Source organism: Dendropsophus ebraccatus, chromosome 2 (assembly GCF_027789765.1).
Source record: "Dendropsophus ebraccatus isolate aDenEbr1 chromosome 2, aDenEbr1.pat, whole genome shotgun sequence".
Classification (NCBI taxonomy): domain Eukaryota; kingdom Metazoa; phylum Chordata; class Amphibia; order Anura; family Hylidae; genus Dendropsophus; species Dendropsophus ebraccatus.
In genome coordinates, this window is record NC_091455.1 from 205,490,440 (window position 1) to 205,504,750 (window position 14,311).

The 14,311-nt window shown below is 41.0% G+C and overlaps 1 protein-coding gene across 2 annotated transcripts in view; it reads right to left on the reverse strand.

Moving 5' to 3' along the window:
• Positions 1 to 613: 613 nt before the first annotated feature.
• Positions 614 to 14,311, reverse strand: part of ADCYAP1R1 (ADCYAP receptor type I) — a 141,071-nt gene continuing 127,373 nt past the window's right edge. Inside the window, exons 14-16 of one of the 2 annotated variants that reach the window (XM_069959260.1) lie at positions 3,259 to 3,388; positions 2,325 to 2,366; positions 614 to 1,115 (exon numbers count right to left, since the gene is read on the reverse strand). In XM_069959260.1, coding sequence (XP_069815361.1) covers positions 927 to 1,115; positions 2,325 to 2,366; positions 3,259 to 3,388 — 361 coding nt within the window. In that variant the 3' untranslated portion in view covers positions 614 to 926. Of the gene's footprint in view, positions 1,129 to 2,324; positions 2,367 to 3,258; positions 3,389 to 14,311 lie in introns of both variants that reach the window. The other variant, XM_069959259.1, reaches the window with a different exon arrangement.

The window sequence follows — 14,311 nt, forward strand, 5'->3', positions numbered from 1 at the left end:
TTCTTTTTTTTGTGCAGATACACCCTGCGTCCACCGACACCATAACCAGTGCAATCTATATACAGAATTCACCCGAAATTCACATTTTTTAATTTACAAAAAAAATAAAAAATTTAAATAAAAAACTAAAAATTGAAGCTGCCAAATAGTTACATTGTAAACCATAAAATCATACTTGTCCTTACAATCGTTTCCCTAAAACAGGGATGGGGAACCCTTGGCGCTCCAGTTACAATTTCTATCATGTCTGGATGGCCAAAGCTTTGGCCCTAAGACAGTGAAATGAAATGATTTCTTCCTTTTGGACAATGGAAGACACATTTATAAAGACTGGTACAAAAATCAAGACAAAGGGGGGTTTTGTAACCTCTAGCGAATTAAGTTTTTATTTTCTTAATAAATCTAAAAAAAAAAAAATTTAATGATATTGCAAAGTTGTGCAAGGTTACAGAACATATTTGCACCAGTTTTAATAAAAATTATTCCATTGTATTTATATTTTATTTATTTTAGTTTTATTTTTGAATTATAAATTTTTTTTCATTTTATTATTTTGAATTTTGAACTTAATTTTTTAAATGGAAATATATTTATTTGAATATTTATCTTTATTTTTAAATTGTAATCATTAAATTTATTTGTTAATTTGAATTATTTTAGTCTAAAATAAAAAATCGCAATCTACAGTGTTAGACATGGATTGGACTGTATGTATATGAAGTTATATTGCTGGGAAACAAACCCAAATCTTTATGGAAGTGACATATTCTACCTTCTCTCTTCCAAAAACTCTCACTACAGCGCGCTATTCTTTTCTTGCCTCCTTTTCACATTCTCTAAAAATAGTAGAATGGAAAAAAACAAAGTTGTAATAATAAAAAAATCAAAAAAAGCAATGTTAGAAAATGTTTAGGCAGTTTCTGGGCTCATGTCGCCAGGTTCTCCGCATTTATGCTGGACATCCGGATCTGCGAGCTGCTCTTGCTCAGAATGGACAACTGTGTCCCCCCGTTGACTCCGCTGCTCGCCAGTGATGGATGACGGTGCTTGAAATCCACAGCAAAATACCGGTTGACTTTCCAGCTCCGCCATTTTCTCTTTATTTCTGATTGCACCTTTAGGGAGAAACTTTAAAAAGTCATTTTTTTATGTACTTTTGTTGTTATGGTTCAGGGTGGTAAATATGCAAATCTATCTAATATCTATCTCCTATCTATCTCCTATCTATCTATCTCCTATCTATCTATCTAATATCTATCTCCTATCTATCTATCTCCTATCTATCTATCTATCTATCTATCTATCTATCTCCTATCTATCTATCTATCTCCTATCTATCTATCTATCTCCTATCTATCTATCTATCTATCTATCTATCTCCTATCTATCTATCTCCTATCTATCTATCTATCTATCTATCTCCTATCTATCTATCTATCTATCTATCTATCTATCTATCTCCTATCTATCTATCTCCTATCTATCTATCTATCTATCTATCTATCTCCTATCTATCTATCTATCTATCTATCTATCTATCTATCTATCTATCTATGTAAGAGAAAGTGAGCAGCACAGCTTGTAGCAGAGATGCAGGTGCCAGCGGTCGGGGTCCTGACTTCAGACCGTCCAAATATATAAGTAGAAGACGCCTTGGAGTGTTGCCTTTATGTTTTGAATAAATCACAGTTCACCTTTACGTCAACCTTGTGTGCTGCGGAGTTTCTACTTATATCTATCTATCTCCTGTCTATCTATCTATCTATCTATCTATCTATCTATCTATCTATCTATCTATCTATCTATCATCTATCTCATATCTATCTATTATCTTTCTATCTCCTGTCTATCTATCTATCTATCTATCTCCTATCTATCTATTTACTGTATCTATCTATCTACCATCTATCTATCTACCATCTATCTATCTATCTCCTATCTATCTATCTATCTATCTATCTATCTATCTATCTATCTATCTATCTATCTCCTATCTATCTATCTATCTATCTATCTATCTCCTATCTATCTATCTATCTCCTATCTATTCTAATCTATCTATCTATAATCTATCTACCATCTATCTATCTATCTATCTATCTATCTATCTATCTATCTATAATCTATCTACCATCTATCTATCTATAATCTATCTATCTATCTATCTATCTATCTCCTATCTATCTCCTATCTATCTATCTATCTATAATCTATCTATCTATCTATCTATCTATAATCTATCTATCTATCTATCTATCTATTCTTTCAATGTGAACAGTGTATAAAAAAATAAAAATTAAACTAGGAATAATCTGGTATTTTACCTCTCCATTCAGGAAGCAATAGAGGATGGCGACAACAAATCCCTGAGAGGAAAAAACAGAGAAATGTATAAATTATATATCTATTAAAGAATCTGCTCCTGTTTATTGTGGAATTTAAACCAAGGCCGATCTGTATTTAGACCAGATTATTCAGGAATACAATTACCGTACTTCTCAGAGTATAGGACCCACCAGAGTATAAATAAATATATATATATATATATATATATATATATATATATATATATATATATATATAAAAATTTAAACTAATTGAATTTCCCTGGTGGTCTCAGGCGGTGAGGGAGTCAATGTCACCTTTTTGGTTAGTCTAATGTTAAATATAAGTGCCTGTGCAGTTTATTACCTAGATGGAAGTTGCTGTGTGTTTCCTCCTGGTCATGTAACTGATCACATGATACTCTCACTTTATGGTGTTCTGCAGTCTCTATTTTTACCGTATTTATATTTGTTTTTATTAATCATAATAAATATGATGTGAATCTGGCAAGAAACAAGTAACACTACAATTCTTCTGTATTTGCAATGGAAAGTGCCAGGAAGAGATAACAGCTATACCCACAGCATCTGATATGAGTTTCACCAACAGCTTCATCAGGGGTAAGATTCCATATACGGACAGGGTAAAACATGTTGGGTGCAGTGGGTTTTCCTGCTTGTCTCCTACTGGCCCTTTCACTTTATGATATTCTACAGTCTTTATTTTTTGCATATGAAATTGTATTTATCATAAAAGTTTAGACTTTTTTTTATCGTTTTGGATGTAGTATAATCTTTGCTTTATACAGTTGGTGTAAGAGATAAAAAGTATCTTCAGTTCCATACATGTTTAGATAAAGTTTTATCTTTGGCGTTCAAAAGAGACGTCCATGGGAGGAGTGAGATGTCACATTGTTCTCTGGCTGATCCTTACCTGGAAGGATCCCAGTCCCAGCTCAAACACGAGCCTTTCCCTTTTACTGACATTCTCAGGTGAAAAGGCAAAGACGGTGTAATGTATTCCGAAGAGCGGGATCAGCAGGAGTGTGGAGCGGGCCAACCGCCTAGAAGAGAGAAGAAAACATTGCTTGATAGGTCATGGGATTAACTATTTGTTTCTTTATAATTTAGACAGAAGGGATTGGTGAAAAAGGCGAACGTAAAGTGAACAGGACATGGAGAGAAAGGGTAGGATATTGTAAAAGTATTATACAGTGACCTGCAGTTCTGGAGTATAATACAGGATGTAACTCAGGATCAGTACACGATAAGTAATGTATGTACACAGTGACCCCACCAGCAGAATAGTGAGTGCAGCTCTGGAGTATAATACAGGATGTAACTCAGGATCAGTACAGGATAAGTAATGTAATGTAATGTATGTATACAGTGACCCCACCAGCAGAATAGTGAGTGCAGCTCTGAAGTACAATACAGAATGTAACTCAGGATCAGTACTGTTATGTATGTACACAGTGACCCCACCAGGAGAATAGTAAATGCAGATCTGGAGTATATTATAGGATGTAACTCAGGATCAGTAATGTAATGTATGTACACAGTGACCCCACCAGCAGAATAGTGAGTGCAGCTCTGAAGTATAATACAGGGTGTAACCCAGGAACAGTACAGGTTCAGTAATGTAATCTATGTACACAGTGACCCCACCAGCAGAATAGTGAGTGCAGCCCTGGAGTGTAATACAGGATGTAATGCAGTATGGGGTGAGTAATATAATATATGTAGACAATTACTTCTACAACCATCATAACGCCCCACTATGTCACTATTTGTCACTGATTGCCTCCCCTCTGCAGCAGTTTACTCCGACTACGGACTCCTGGGGTTACACCAGTTACTTTGAATTGAAAGCTGAAGACACCTCACTAACTGTATGAAGAATTCAACACTTAACAGTAACACATACAGAAGGATGGACACTACATGCAGACAGCAAAGCTGGACACACAAGACATAAGACACCATCATGCAGAACAAGCACAGGGCAGTGCACACTTACATAGTGACGATGGAAAGCTCAGACATCTTGAATGAGTACTGGTTTACCCTCTTATTGTTACAGAAGCATTTCTGAAGGCAGCTGATGGACATGATAAGAGTAACATATCAGCTGTAAACATGCCTGACCACGACTAACACAGGACAAGCACAGAAAGGACAAGACAACCAACAAAACTAGTTCACACTTAGTAGTTATAGAGTATAAGAGACAGGAACAAAAGAGAGACAGGAACAAAAAAACAGCATGCAGTTATACACTATATTCACAATGTACATGACAAAAACACCCCACAGGGCAGTATTATAGTACTTATATTCTTGTATATAGGGAGCAGTATTATAGTAGTTATATTCTTGTATATAGGAGCAGTATTATAGTAGTTATATTCTTGTATATAGGGGGCAGTATTATAGTAGTTATATTCTTGTATATAGGAGCAGTATTATAGTAGTTATGCAACTAGTAGAGTGAATCTGAGTTTGCACCAAAGTCCAGCAATATGTGTTGTGTACCCATGAGCTAGGACATACGTAGTGAGGATTCTAGGCAGCGGAGTGCAGCATGGGAGGTGCAAAAAGCTTATAGAAGTACAAGTATATTCCAAACAAGGAGAAAAAGAAGCTTGCACTCACCACAAAAAACGCTGCGGTAATGATCCGTTTATTCAGTCTCAATAGACATAAGTGGGGAGGGGAAGTGAAGGCCTTTACTTCCCCTCCCCACTTATGTCTATCGAGACTGAATAAACGGATCATTACCGAAGCGTTTTTTGTGGTGAGTGCAAGCTTCTTTTTCTCCTTGTTTGGATTATAGTAGTTATATTCTTGTATATAGGGGGCAGCATTATAGTAGTTATATGCTTGTATATAGGGAGCAGTATTATAGTAGTTATATTCTTGTATATAGGGAGCAGTATTATAGTAGTTATATTCCTGTATATAGGAGACAGTATTATAGTAGTTATATTCTTGTATAAAGGAGGCAGTATTATAGTAGATATATTCTTGTATATAGGAGCAGTATTATAGTAATTATATTACTGTATATATGGGGCAATATTATAGTAGGTATATTCTTGTATATAGGAGCAGTATTATAGTAGTTATATTCCTGTATATAGGGAGCAGTATTATAGTAGTTATATTCTTGTATATAGGGAGCAGTATTATAGTAGTTATATTCCTGTATATAGGAGGCAGTATTATAGTAGTTATACGGTTCAGGGAAGAAAAAGAGTGCTGCACCTCACACCTATGGCTGATACCAGTACCTCTCGGCTGCATAAAAAACATCAGAATTCTGCATGTGAATTGATCAAGCCACACTGCCCCATGCACCTCGTGCAGGTATCTGATACACATGGGTCCCTACACTAAGTCCACACTGTGCCGGTCAGTGACCACCACCCCCGCAGGCGTGCACAGTCAGGGAAGGGAGGCCATGGAACGGCCCTGCAACCCCCATGCCACAGGACCAGACCCAAAAATGACACACCGGAACCCAGCCAGCACCACCGGCGGAGGAAGCTGCCCACAAACAGCACAAGTCTGGATAAGGTATTGCACTCACCATGGCTATCACAGATAGAATGGGACAGAAAGGAGGGATTAAAACCATGAGCACTCAGGTGTCTCCTGCTAATTGCGGTCATGTGGGTCTTACAGGAGGAGTGCAAACCACGGAGAAAAGAGAGAAACAAAATACGGTTCAGGGAAGAAAAAGAGTGCTGCTCCGCCGGTGGTGCTGGCTGGGTTTTGGTGTGGCATTTTTGGGTCTGGTCCTGTGGCATGGGGGTTGCAGGGCCGTTCCATGGCCTCCCTTCCCTACTGTGCACGCCTGCGGGGGTGGTGGTCACTGACTGGCACAGGGTGGACTTAGTGTAGGGACCCATGTGTATCAGATACCTGCAAGAGGTACATGGGGCAGTGTGGCTTGATCAATTCACATACAGAATTCTGATGTTTTTTATGCAGCCGAGAGGTACTAGTATCAGCCATAGGTGTGAGGTGCAGCACTCTTTTTCTTCCCTGAACCTTATTTTGTTTCTCTCTTTTCTCCGTGGTTTGAACTCCTCCTGGTGAGACCCACATGACCGCAATTAGCAGGAGACACCTGAGTGCTCATGGTTTTAATCCCTCCTGTCTGTCCCATTCTATCTTTGATAGCTATGGTGAGTGCAATACCTTATGCAGACTTGTGCTGTTTGGGGGCAGCTTCCTCCGCCGGTGGTGCTGGCTGGGTTTTGGTGTGGCATTTTTGGGTCTGGTCCTGTGGCATGGGGGTTGCAGGGCCGTTCCATGGCCTCCCTTTCCTGACTGTGCACGCCTGCGGGGGTGGTGGTCGCTGACTGGCACAGGGTGGACTTAGTGTAGGGACCCATGTGTATCAGATACCTGCACGCGGTACATGGGGCAGTGTGGCTTGATCAATTCACATACAGAATTCTGATGTTTTTTATGCAGCCGAGAGGTACTAGTATCAGCCATAGGTGTGAGGTGCAGCACTCTTTTTCTTCCCTGAACCTTATTATAGTAGTTATATTCTTGTATATAGGAGGCAGTATTAAAGTAGTTATATTCTTGTATATAGGAGCAGTATTATAGTAGTTATATTCTTGTATATAGGAGCAGTATTATAGTAGTTATATTCTTGTATATAGGAGCAGTATTATAGTAGTTATATTCTTGTATATAGGGAGCAGTATTATAGTAGTTATATTCTTGTATATAGGAGCAGTATTATAGTAGTTATATTCTTGCATATAGGAGCAGTATTATAGTAGTTATATTCTTGTATATAGGAGCAGTATTATAGTAGTTATATTCTTGTATATAGGAGCAGTATTATAGTAGTTATATTCTTGTATATAGGAGCAGTATTATAGTAGTTATATTCTTGTATATAGGAGCAGTATTATAGTAGTTATATTCTTGTATATAGGGAGCAGTATTATAGTAGTTATATTCTTGTATATAGGAGCAGTATTATAGTAGTTATATTCTTGCATATAGGAGCAGTATTATAGTAGTTATGTTCTTGTATATAGGATCAGTATTATAGTAGTTATATTCCTGTATATAGGAGCAGTTTTATAGTAGTTATATTCTCGTATATAGGAGCAGTATTATAGTAGTTATATTCCTGTATATAGGAGCAGTATTATAGTAGTTATATTCTTGTATATAGGGATATATAGACTGAGCTCTGGTCAATAAGTATTACTTTTTCCTGGTATAAATATAGTCACTGACAGTTAGGAAAAATAAAATATACCTTTTATTTCTTTGTTTAAAAATTGTGCCAAGAAAAAATGTATATTTGCAATAGAAAAAACAAAACACACAACTAAACACAAAAAAACAACAAAAAGGAATGACATATTGTCAAGCAAAAAATTCATATGTGCATTATTATCTTCACGGCCATCACGTAGCTGTCCATAAATATTAATGGGGATTTACACTCCTAGAGTATCAGCATATATCGCTGTGTATCTCTACTGTATTATCCCTATGTTGCACTTCATACAGTATCTATATTGCACAGGTGGTTATTGCACTTTTTTGTTCAATAGCTTCTTATTGCACATAACCCCCACAATGTCCTTATTGCACATGCGGTTATTGCACTTTGTTATATTTCATTTTAGACTTAGTTTCACATAACCTCTTTTCATATTGCAGCAATCAGATACAGTGCGCATTCCATCTTAATCACATCTTGCGTTTTATCAATTTTATAATATTGAAAAAATGAAAAAAATGATGAATGACTTCCCTTTAAAAATTCCAAGAGTCCATTCAATAGTGATTGTCATGAGCCCTACGCGTTTCCTCCGCGACAAATCCTCAGGGGCTGATTGCGCTCTGTCTCAGATGGGTTGAGTAGTGATTAGCTGATGCGGCCATCATCAGAGCTAATCACTACTCAACCCATCTGAGACAGAGCGCAATCAGCCCCTGAGGATTTGTCGCGGAGGAAACGCGTAGGGCTCATGACAATCACTATTGAATGGACTCTTGGAATTTTTAAAGGGAAGTCATTCATCATTTTTTTCATTTTTTCAATATTATAAAATTGATAAAACGCAAGATGTGATTAAGATGGAATGCGCACTGTATCTGATTGCTGCAATATGAAAAGAGGTTATGTGAAACTAAGTCTAAAATGAAATATAACAAAGTGCAATAACCGCATGTGCAATAAGGACATTGTGGGGGTTATGTGCAATAAGAAGCTATTGAACAAAAAAGTGCAATAACCACCTGTGCAATATAGATACTGTATGAAGTGCAACATAGGGATAATACAGTAGAGATACACAGCGATATATGCTGATACTCTAGGAGTGTAAATCCCCATTAATATTTATGGACAGCTACGTGATGGCCGTGAAGATAATAATGCACATATGAATTTTTTGCTTGACAATATGTCATTCCTTTTTGTTGTTTTTTTGTGTTTAGTTGTGTGTTTTGTTTTTTCTATTGCAAATATACATTTTTTCTTGGCACAATTTTTAAACAAAGAAATAAAAGGTATATTTTATTTTTCCTAACTGTCAGTGACTTGTATATAGGGAGCAGTATTATAATAGTGTAGGCATGTCACTGGAGAAATGTTTGAGGGGAGGTACATCTCACCTAGGTTACTGCATAGTGTGAGATGGTAAGTCCAGGAGAGATATGTTACTCAGCAGTGTTATGCTGCTGAGTTGTTGTTCTTTTGTTCCGGGCCTGGACTTACTGGAATGGCGGGTAGGTTGGTAGTGGGATTTGCCATTCCCTTCCCCCCGATCCAGTTCGGGTATTGCCATCAGGTGAGCAATCAGCCTGAGAAGGCAAAAGGTTGCACAATGTGCAGGGAATTGCTCTCAGCCAGGAGTGAACAGCCTGGGTGTATGTATACCCTGCGGTATCCAGGTGAAAGACGCACTGTGATAAGTGTTAGATAGGTGAGCCAACCTGTTAGTAAGAGCCCAGACGGGCAAGACCTTTTTGTTTTTTTTATTCTTAACCCTTTCCCGCACAAGGACGTAACTGTACGGGCGTTCAGAGCGGGCGTTCAGAGCTCTGAACCGCGGGGGTCCCGGGTGCCGCTCGTAGCCCGGGACCGCCGGTATTAGCGGGCACGGTCCGATCGCCGTGCCCGCTAATACAGTAATCAGATGCAGCTGTCAAACATGACAGCTGCATCCGATTACCGGATTCAGCTTATCCCTGGTGTCTAAAGGCGGAGATCGCTCCTCCGGGACGTTGTCCCGGAGGAGCGATCTCCGTTTCTGAAGCCGGCCGGGGACCGCTCCAAGATGGCACCGTCCCTGGCTCGGCACTCGTTTACTTCCGGCTGCAGCAGCCGGAAGTAAACGAGTGCCTATCTCATGGATCTCTGCAGCATATCTATACTGCAGAGATCTCTATGAGAGGTCAAAGCACTTATACTAGAATTCCCCTAGGGGGAATAACCCTAACCACAGGAGGAATAACCCTAACCCCAGGGGGGCTTCTAGTATAAGTGTAAAAGTAAAAAAAAAAGTATTGTTATAAGTAAAAATCCTTCTCCCCTAATAAAAGTCTGAATCACCCCCCTTTTCCCAGGTTATAAATAAAAGTAAATAAAAAAACAAATAAATAAACATGTTTGCTATCGCCACGTGCGTAATCGCCTGAACTATTAATTAATCACATTCCTGATCTCGCACGGTAAACTGCGTCAGCGCAAAAAATCCCAAAGTGCAAAATTGCGCATTTTTGGTCGCATCAAATCCAGAAAAAATTTAATAAAAAGCGATCAAAAAGTCGTATTTGCGCAATCTAGGTATCAATAGAAAGTAAACATCATGGCGCAAAAAATGACACCTCACACAGCCCCATAGACCAAAGGATAAAAGCGTTATAAGCCTGGGAATGGAGCGATTTTAAGGGACGTATATTTGTAAACAATGGTTTGAATTTTTTACAGGCCATCAGATACAATATAAGTTATACATGTTCTATATCGTTTTAATCTTAACGACTTGAGGAACAAGCATAACAAGTCAGTTTTACCCCAGGGCGAATGGCGTAAAAACACAGTCCCCCCAAATAAAAGAAATGCGTTTTTTTTTCAATTTCACCACACTTTGAATTTTTTTCTGGTTTCGCAGTGTACTTTATGCAAAAATTCAGCCTGTCATTGCAAAGTACAATTAGTGACGCAAAAAATAAGGGCTCATGTGGGTCTCTAGGTGGAAAAATGCAAGTGCTATGGCCTTTTAAACACAAGGAGGAAAAAACGAAAATGCAAAAACGAATATTAGCCTGGTTCCGAAGGGGTTAAAAGCACGGTGTTGCTGTATTTCTGTTTTGCTGGACTGTTTATGCTGCAAATAAACGCCAAGCTGTTATTTTATAAGTCCAAGTCTGCTGTGAACTGTGTCCAAACACACCATCCCCCGGGAAGATCCCTACAATTGGTGCTGCGGAGCGGGCAAAAAACGGTTGCTAGGGGCAACGGTGTGCATCAACTTGGCTACAGCTGCTTATGTCCTGGGTGAAGGCTGCTGCTTCACTCCAAAAACAGACAAGCGACATGGAGGAGATGATGAAGCAGTTAATGCAAGTGAGTCTGCAACAGCAACAGGATCAGGCAGCCGCTAACCTGCGCCATGAACAGGCGATGGCTCAACAACAGAAACTTATTGAGCACCTGATAGCAAAGCAAGAGGCGTCTGCAGGTGCTAATCCACAGCCGGTGGCAGCAGCCGCTCCAGAGACTTTGTCTGTAAGAAGAGCTGTGCAGCGTGCGCTGCAAAAGATGACTGCTGATGATGATATTGAGGCCTACTTAACTGTCTTTGAGCGTTTGGCTGAGCGAGAGAAGTTACCATCCACTGAGTGGGCAGAGGTCATTGCTCCCTATTTAACAGGCGGACCTCAAAAGGCCTACTATGACCTCAGTGAGCAAGAGGTCAAGGACTATCCTCGGCTAAGAGCAGAGATACTCGCCCCACTAGGAGTCACTGCTGCTGTCCGTGCCCGGAGGGTCCGCAACTGGAGCTACAGTCTGGACAAATCAGCGAGGTCCCAGATGTATGACCTGATTCATTCGGCAAGAAAGTGGTTGGAGCCAGACACCTCTACTCCTGCACAGATCCTAGAGAGGGTCGTGATGGATCGCTACCTCCGAGCACTTCCTGCTGATCTGCAACGCTTGGTGGGACAAGGCGACCCTAAGAGTGCCGACGAACTTGTCAACCTTGTGGAGAGGTTCCAGGCGACCGAGGACTACCTCCGTGATGTTCCTGCAGCACCTTCACCTCCCTGGAGTGCCAGATCTGTGCCGTCAGCTGGTAAGAGACTTCCATCTATTGGGGGAGTGTGGAGGGGTGCTGATAGAGGGAAGAGCGCTCAGGAGGTGTCTCAAGGGCAAAAGACTGGTGATGGTCCCAGGTGGCTAAGTGGCACTAAAAAGGACTCCCTGCCAAGGAGACCAGGCCCTATCCAGTGCTGGAGATGCCACGAGACGGGACATATGTCTGCCCATTGCCCTCTTACCACTGAGCCCATGGAGTGTGACGCTAGCCGGCGTCAGTCGCTATTTGCGGAACCGTCTTTTGTTGCGGTCACTGGACTAGAGACTGAACCGCAAGTCTGCAACATTACGGTCAATGACTTCCCTGTTAAGGCGTCCCTGGACTCAGGAAGCCTTGTCACCTTGGTGCATGCCAGTCTGGTGACTGGGGACTTTGTGTCAAACAAATATATGAGTGTGGTGTGCATACATGGCGATACAAAGGTGTACCCTATAGTACTGGCTAATGTCGGGACTGAACTAGGCACGGTACAATATGAAGTGGGTGTGGTTAAAAACCTCATGCATAATGTAATATTGGGGCGGGATTTTCCATTGTTCTGGGCTCTATGGGGAAAAAGAAAATCCCCTGAAAGGAGTGAGGATACCCCTAAGTCTATTGCATTACCCACGGTAAATGAAAAAAAATGTACAGGACGAAAATGATGCTTTTCCTTTGCAGGTCCTGGCAGGTGAGGAAGAGGCTCCTCCTACCGAGCAGAATGTTCCAGACTTAGAGGTGTCTAGGGATAATTTTGGTACTGCACAGTTGCAGGACCCCACTCTCAAAAATGCGAGAGAGCAGGTTGCTGTTATGAATGGGGTACCTCAGGAACCAGATGCTGAAAAAAGTTTCCACATTTTTCTGTGACTAACAATCTCTTCTATAGAGTCACTAAGATTAATGACGAGGTTGTGGAACAGCTTCTGGTGCCTAAGTCGTACCGGCGTCAGGTACTCGACATGGCCCATAATCATGTCCTTGGGGGCCACTTGGGGACGGATAAAACGCAGGAGAGAGTCCTCCAGAGGTTTTATTGGCCTGCGATTTATGCTGACATTAAAAAGTACTGTGAGTCGTACCCCACATGTCAGCTTAGCGCCCCAGTGTCGCATTTTCGCAGTCCTTTGGTCCCACTCCCCATCATAGAGGTACCTTTTGACCGCATCGCAATGGACTTAGTGGGTCCCATTGTAAAGTCGGCTAGGGGGCTAGGGGTCACCAGTACATTCTAGTTGTATTAGACTATGCGACCCGCTATCCTGAGGCTGTGCCCTTAAGAAACACTGCATCTAAAACAATTGCACGTGAATTGTTTTATATGTTTTCCAGGGTGGGGATCCCCAAGGAAATCTTGACTGACCAAGGTACTCCGTTTATGTCAAAGGTGATGAAGGATCTATGCAAACTGTTCAAAATCTCACACCTACGTACCTCTGTATATCACCCACAGACAGACGGGTTAGTGGAGAGGTTTAATAAAACCCTGAAACATATGTTAAAAAAAGTTGTGGAAAAAGATGGTCGTGATTGGGATCACTTACTACCTTACCTGATGTTTTCTATTAGGGAAGTACCCCAAGCGTCCACAGGGTTCTCTCCCTTCGAATTAGTCTATGGTCGTCACCCTAGGGGTTTGTTGGATATAGCGAAAGAGACATGGGAAAGTGAGTCCACCCCATACAAGAGTGTTATAGAGCATGTAGCACAAATGCAGGACCGTATAGCCACTGTAATGCCCCTAGTAGGGGAACACCTCCAGAGGGCGCAAGAGGGCCAAAGCAGAATTTACAATCGTTCTGCAAGAATCAGGACATTCAGCCCCGGTGACCGGGTCCTCATACTTGTTCCCACGGTAGAAAGTAAATTCTTGGCAAAGTGGCAGGGTCCCTATGAAATTGTAGAGAAGATCAGTGAGGTCAACTACAAGGTGCACCAACCAGGTAGAAGGAAGCCTTTCCAAGTTTATCACATAAACTTGATCAAGCCCTGGAAAGACAGGGAATCCTTGGTAGCGACAAACCCTGCTAATCATTTGTCACAACCAATCCCTCCGGTCAAGACTGGTGACACCCTATCAGTGTCACAGAAGCAGGAAGCTAAGGAGTTCTTGCAGAAAAACAGGGACAAGTTTTCTGACCTCCCAGGGCGTACGCATCTCATTCGTCATCATATTGAAACTGAGCCTCGAAGCAGAGTAAACCTTAAGCCCTATAGGATACCAGAAGCACGGAGGGAGGCGGTGTCAGCCGAGGTAAAACGTATGCTTGACCTAGGAGTCATTGAGGTGTCCCAGAGCGAGTGGTCCAGCCCGATTGTGCTAATCCCAAAGCCCAATGGAACTTGGAGATTCTGTAATGACTTCAAAAAGTTAAATGAGATCTCCAAGTTCGATGCCTACCCCATGCCTAGGGTAGATGAGTTAATAGAAAGGATGGGCAATGCCAAGTACATAACTACCCTCGATCTCACTTAGCGCTACTGGCAGATCCCCCTCACTCCGGAGGCTAAAGAGAAGACTGCATTCTCCACCTCTGATGGGCTCTTCCAATACATAGTGATGCCATTCGGGTTACATGGAGCTCCTGCCACTTTTCAGAGGTCGATGGACTTGATTCTGCGACCACATCG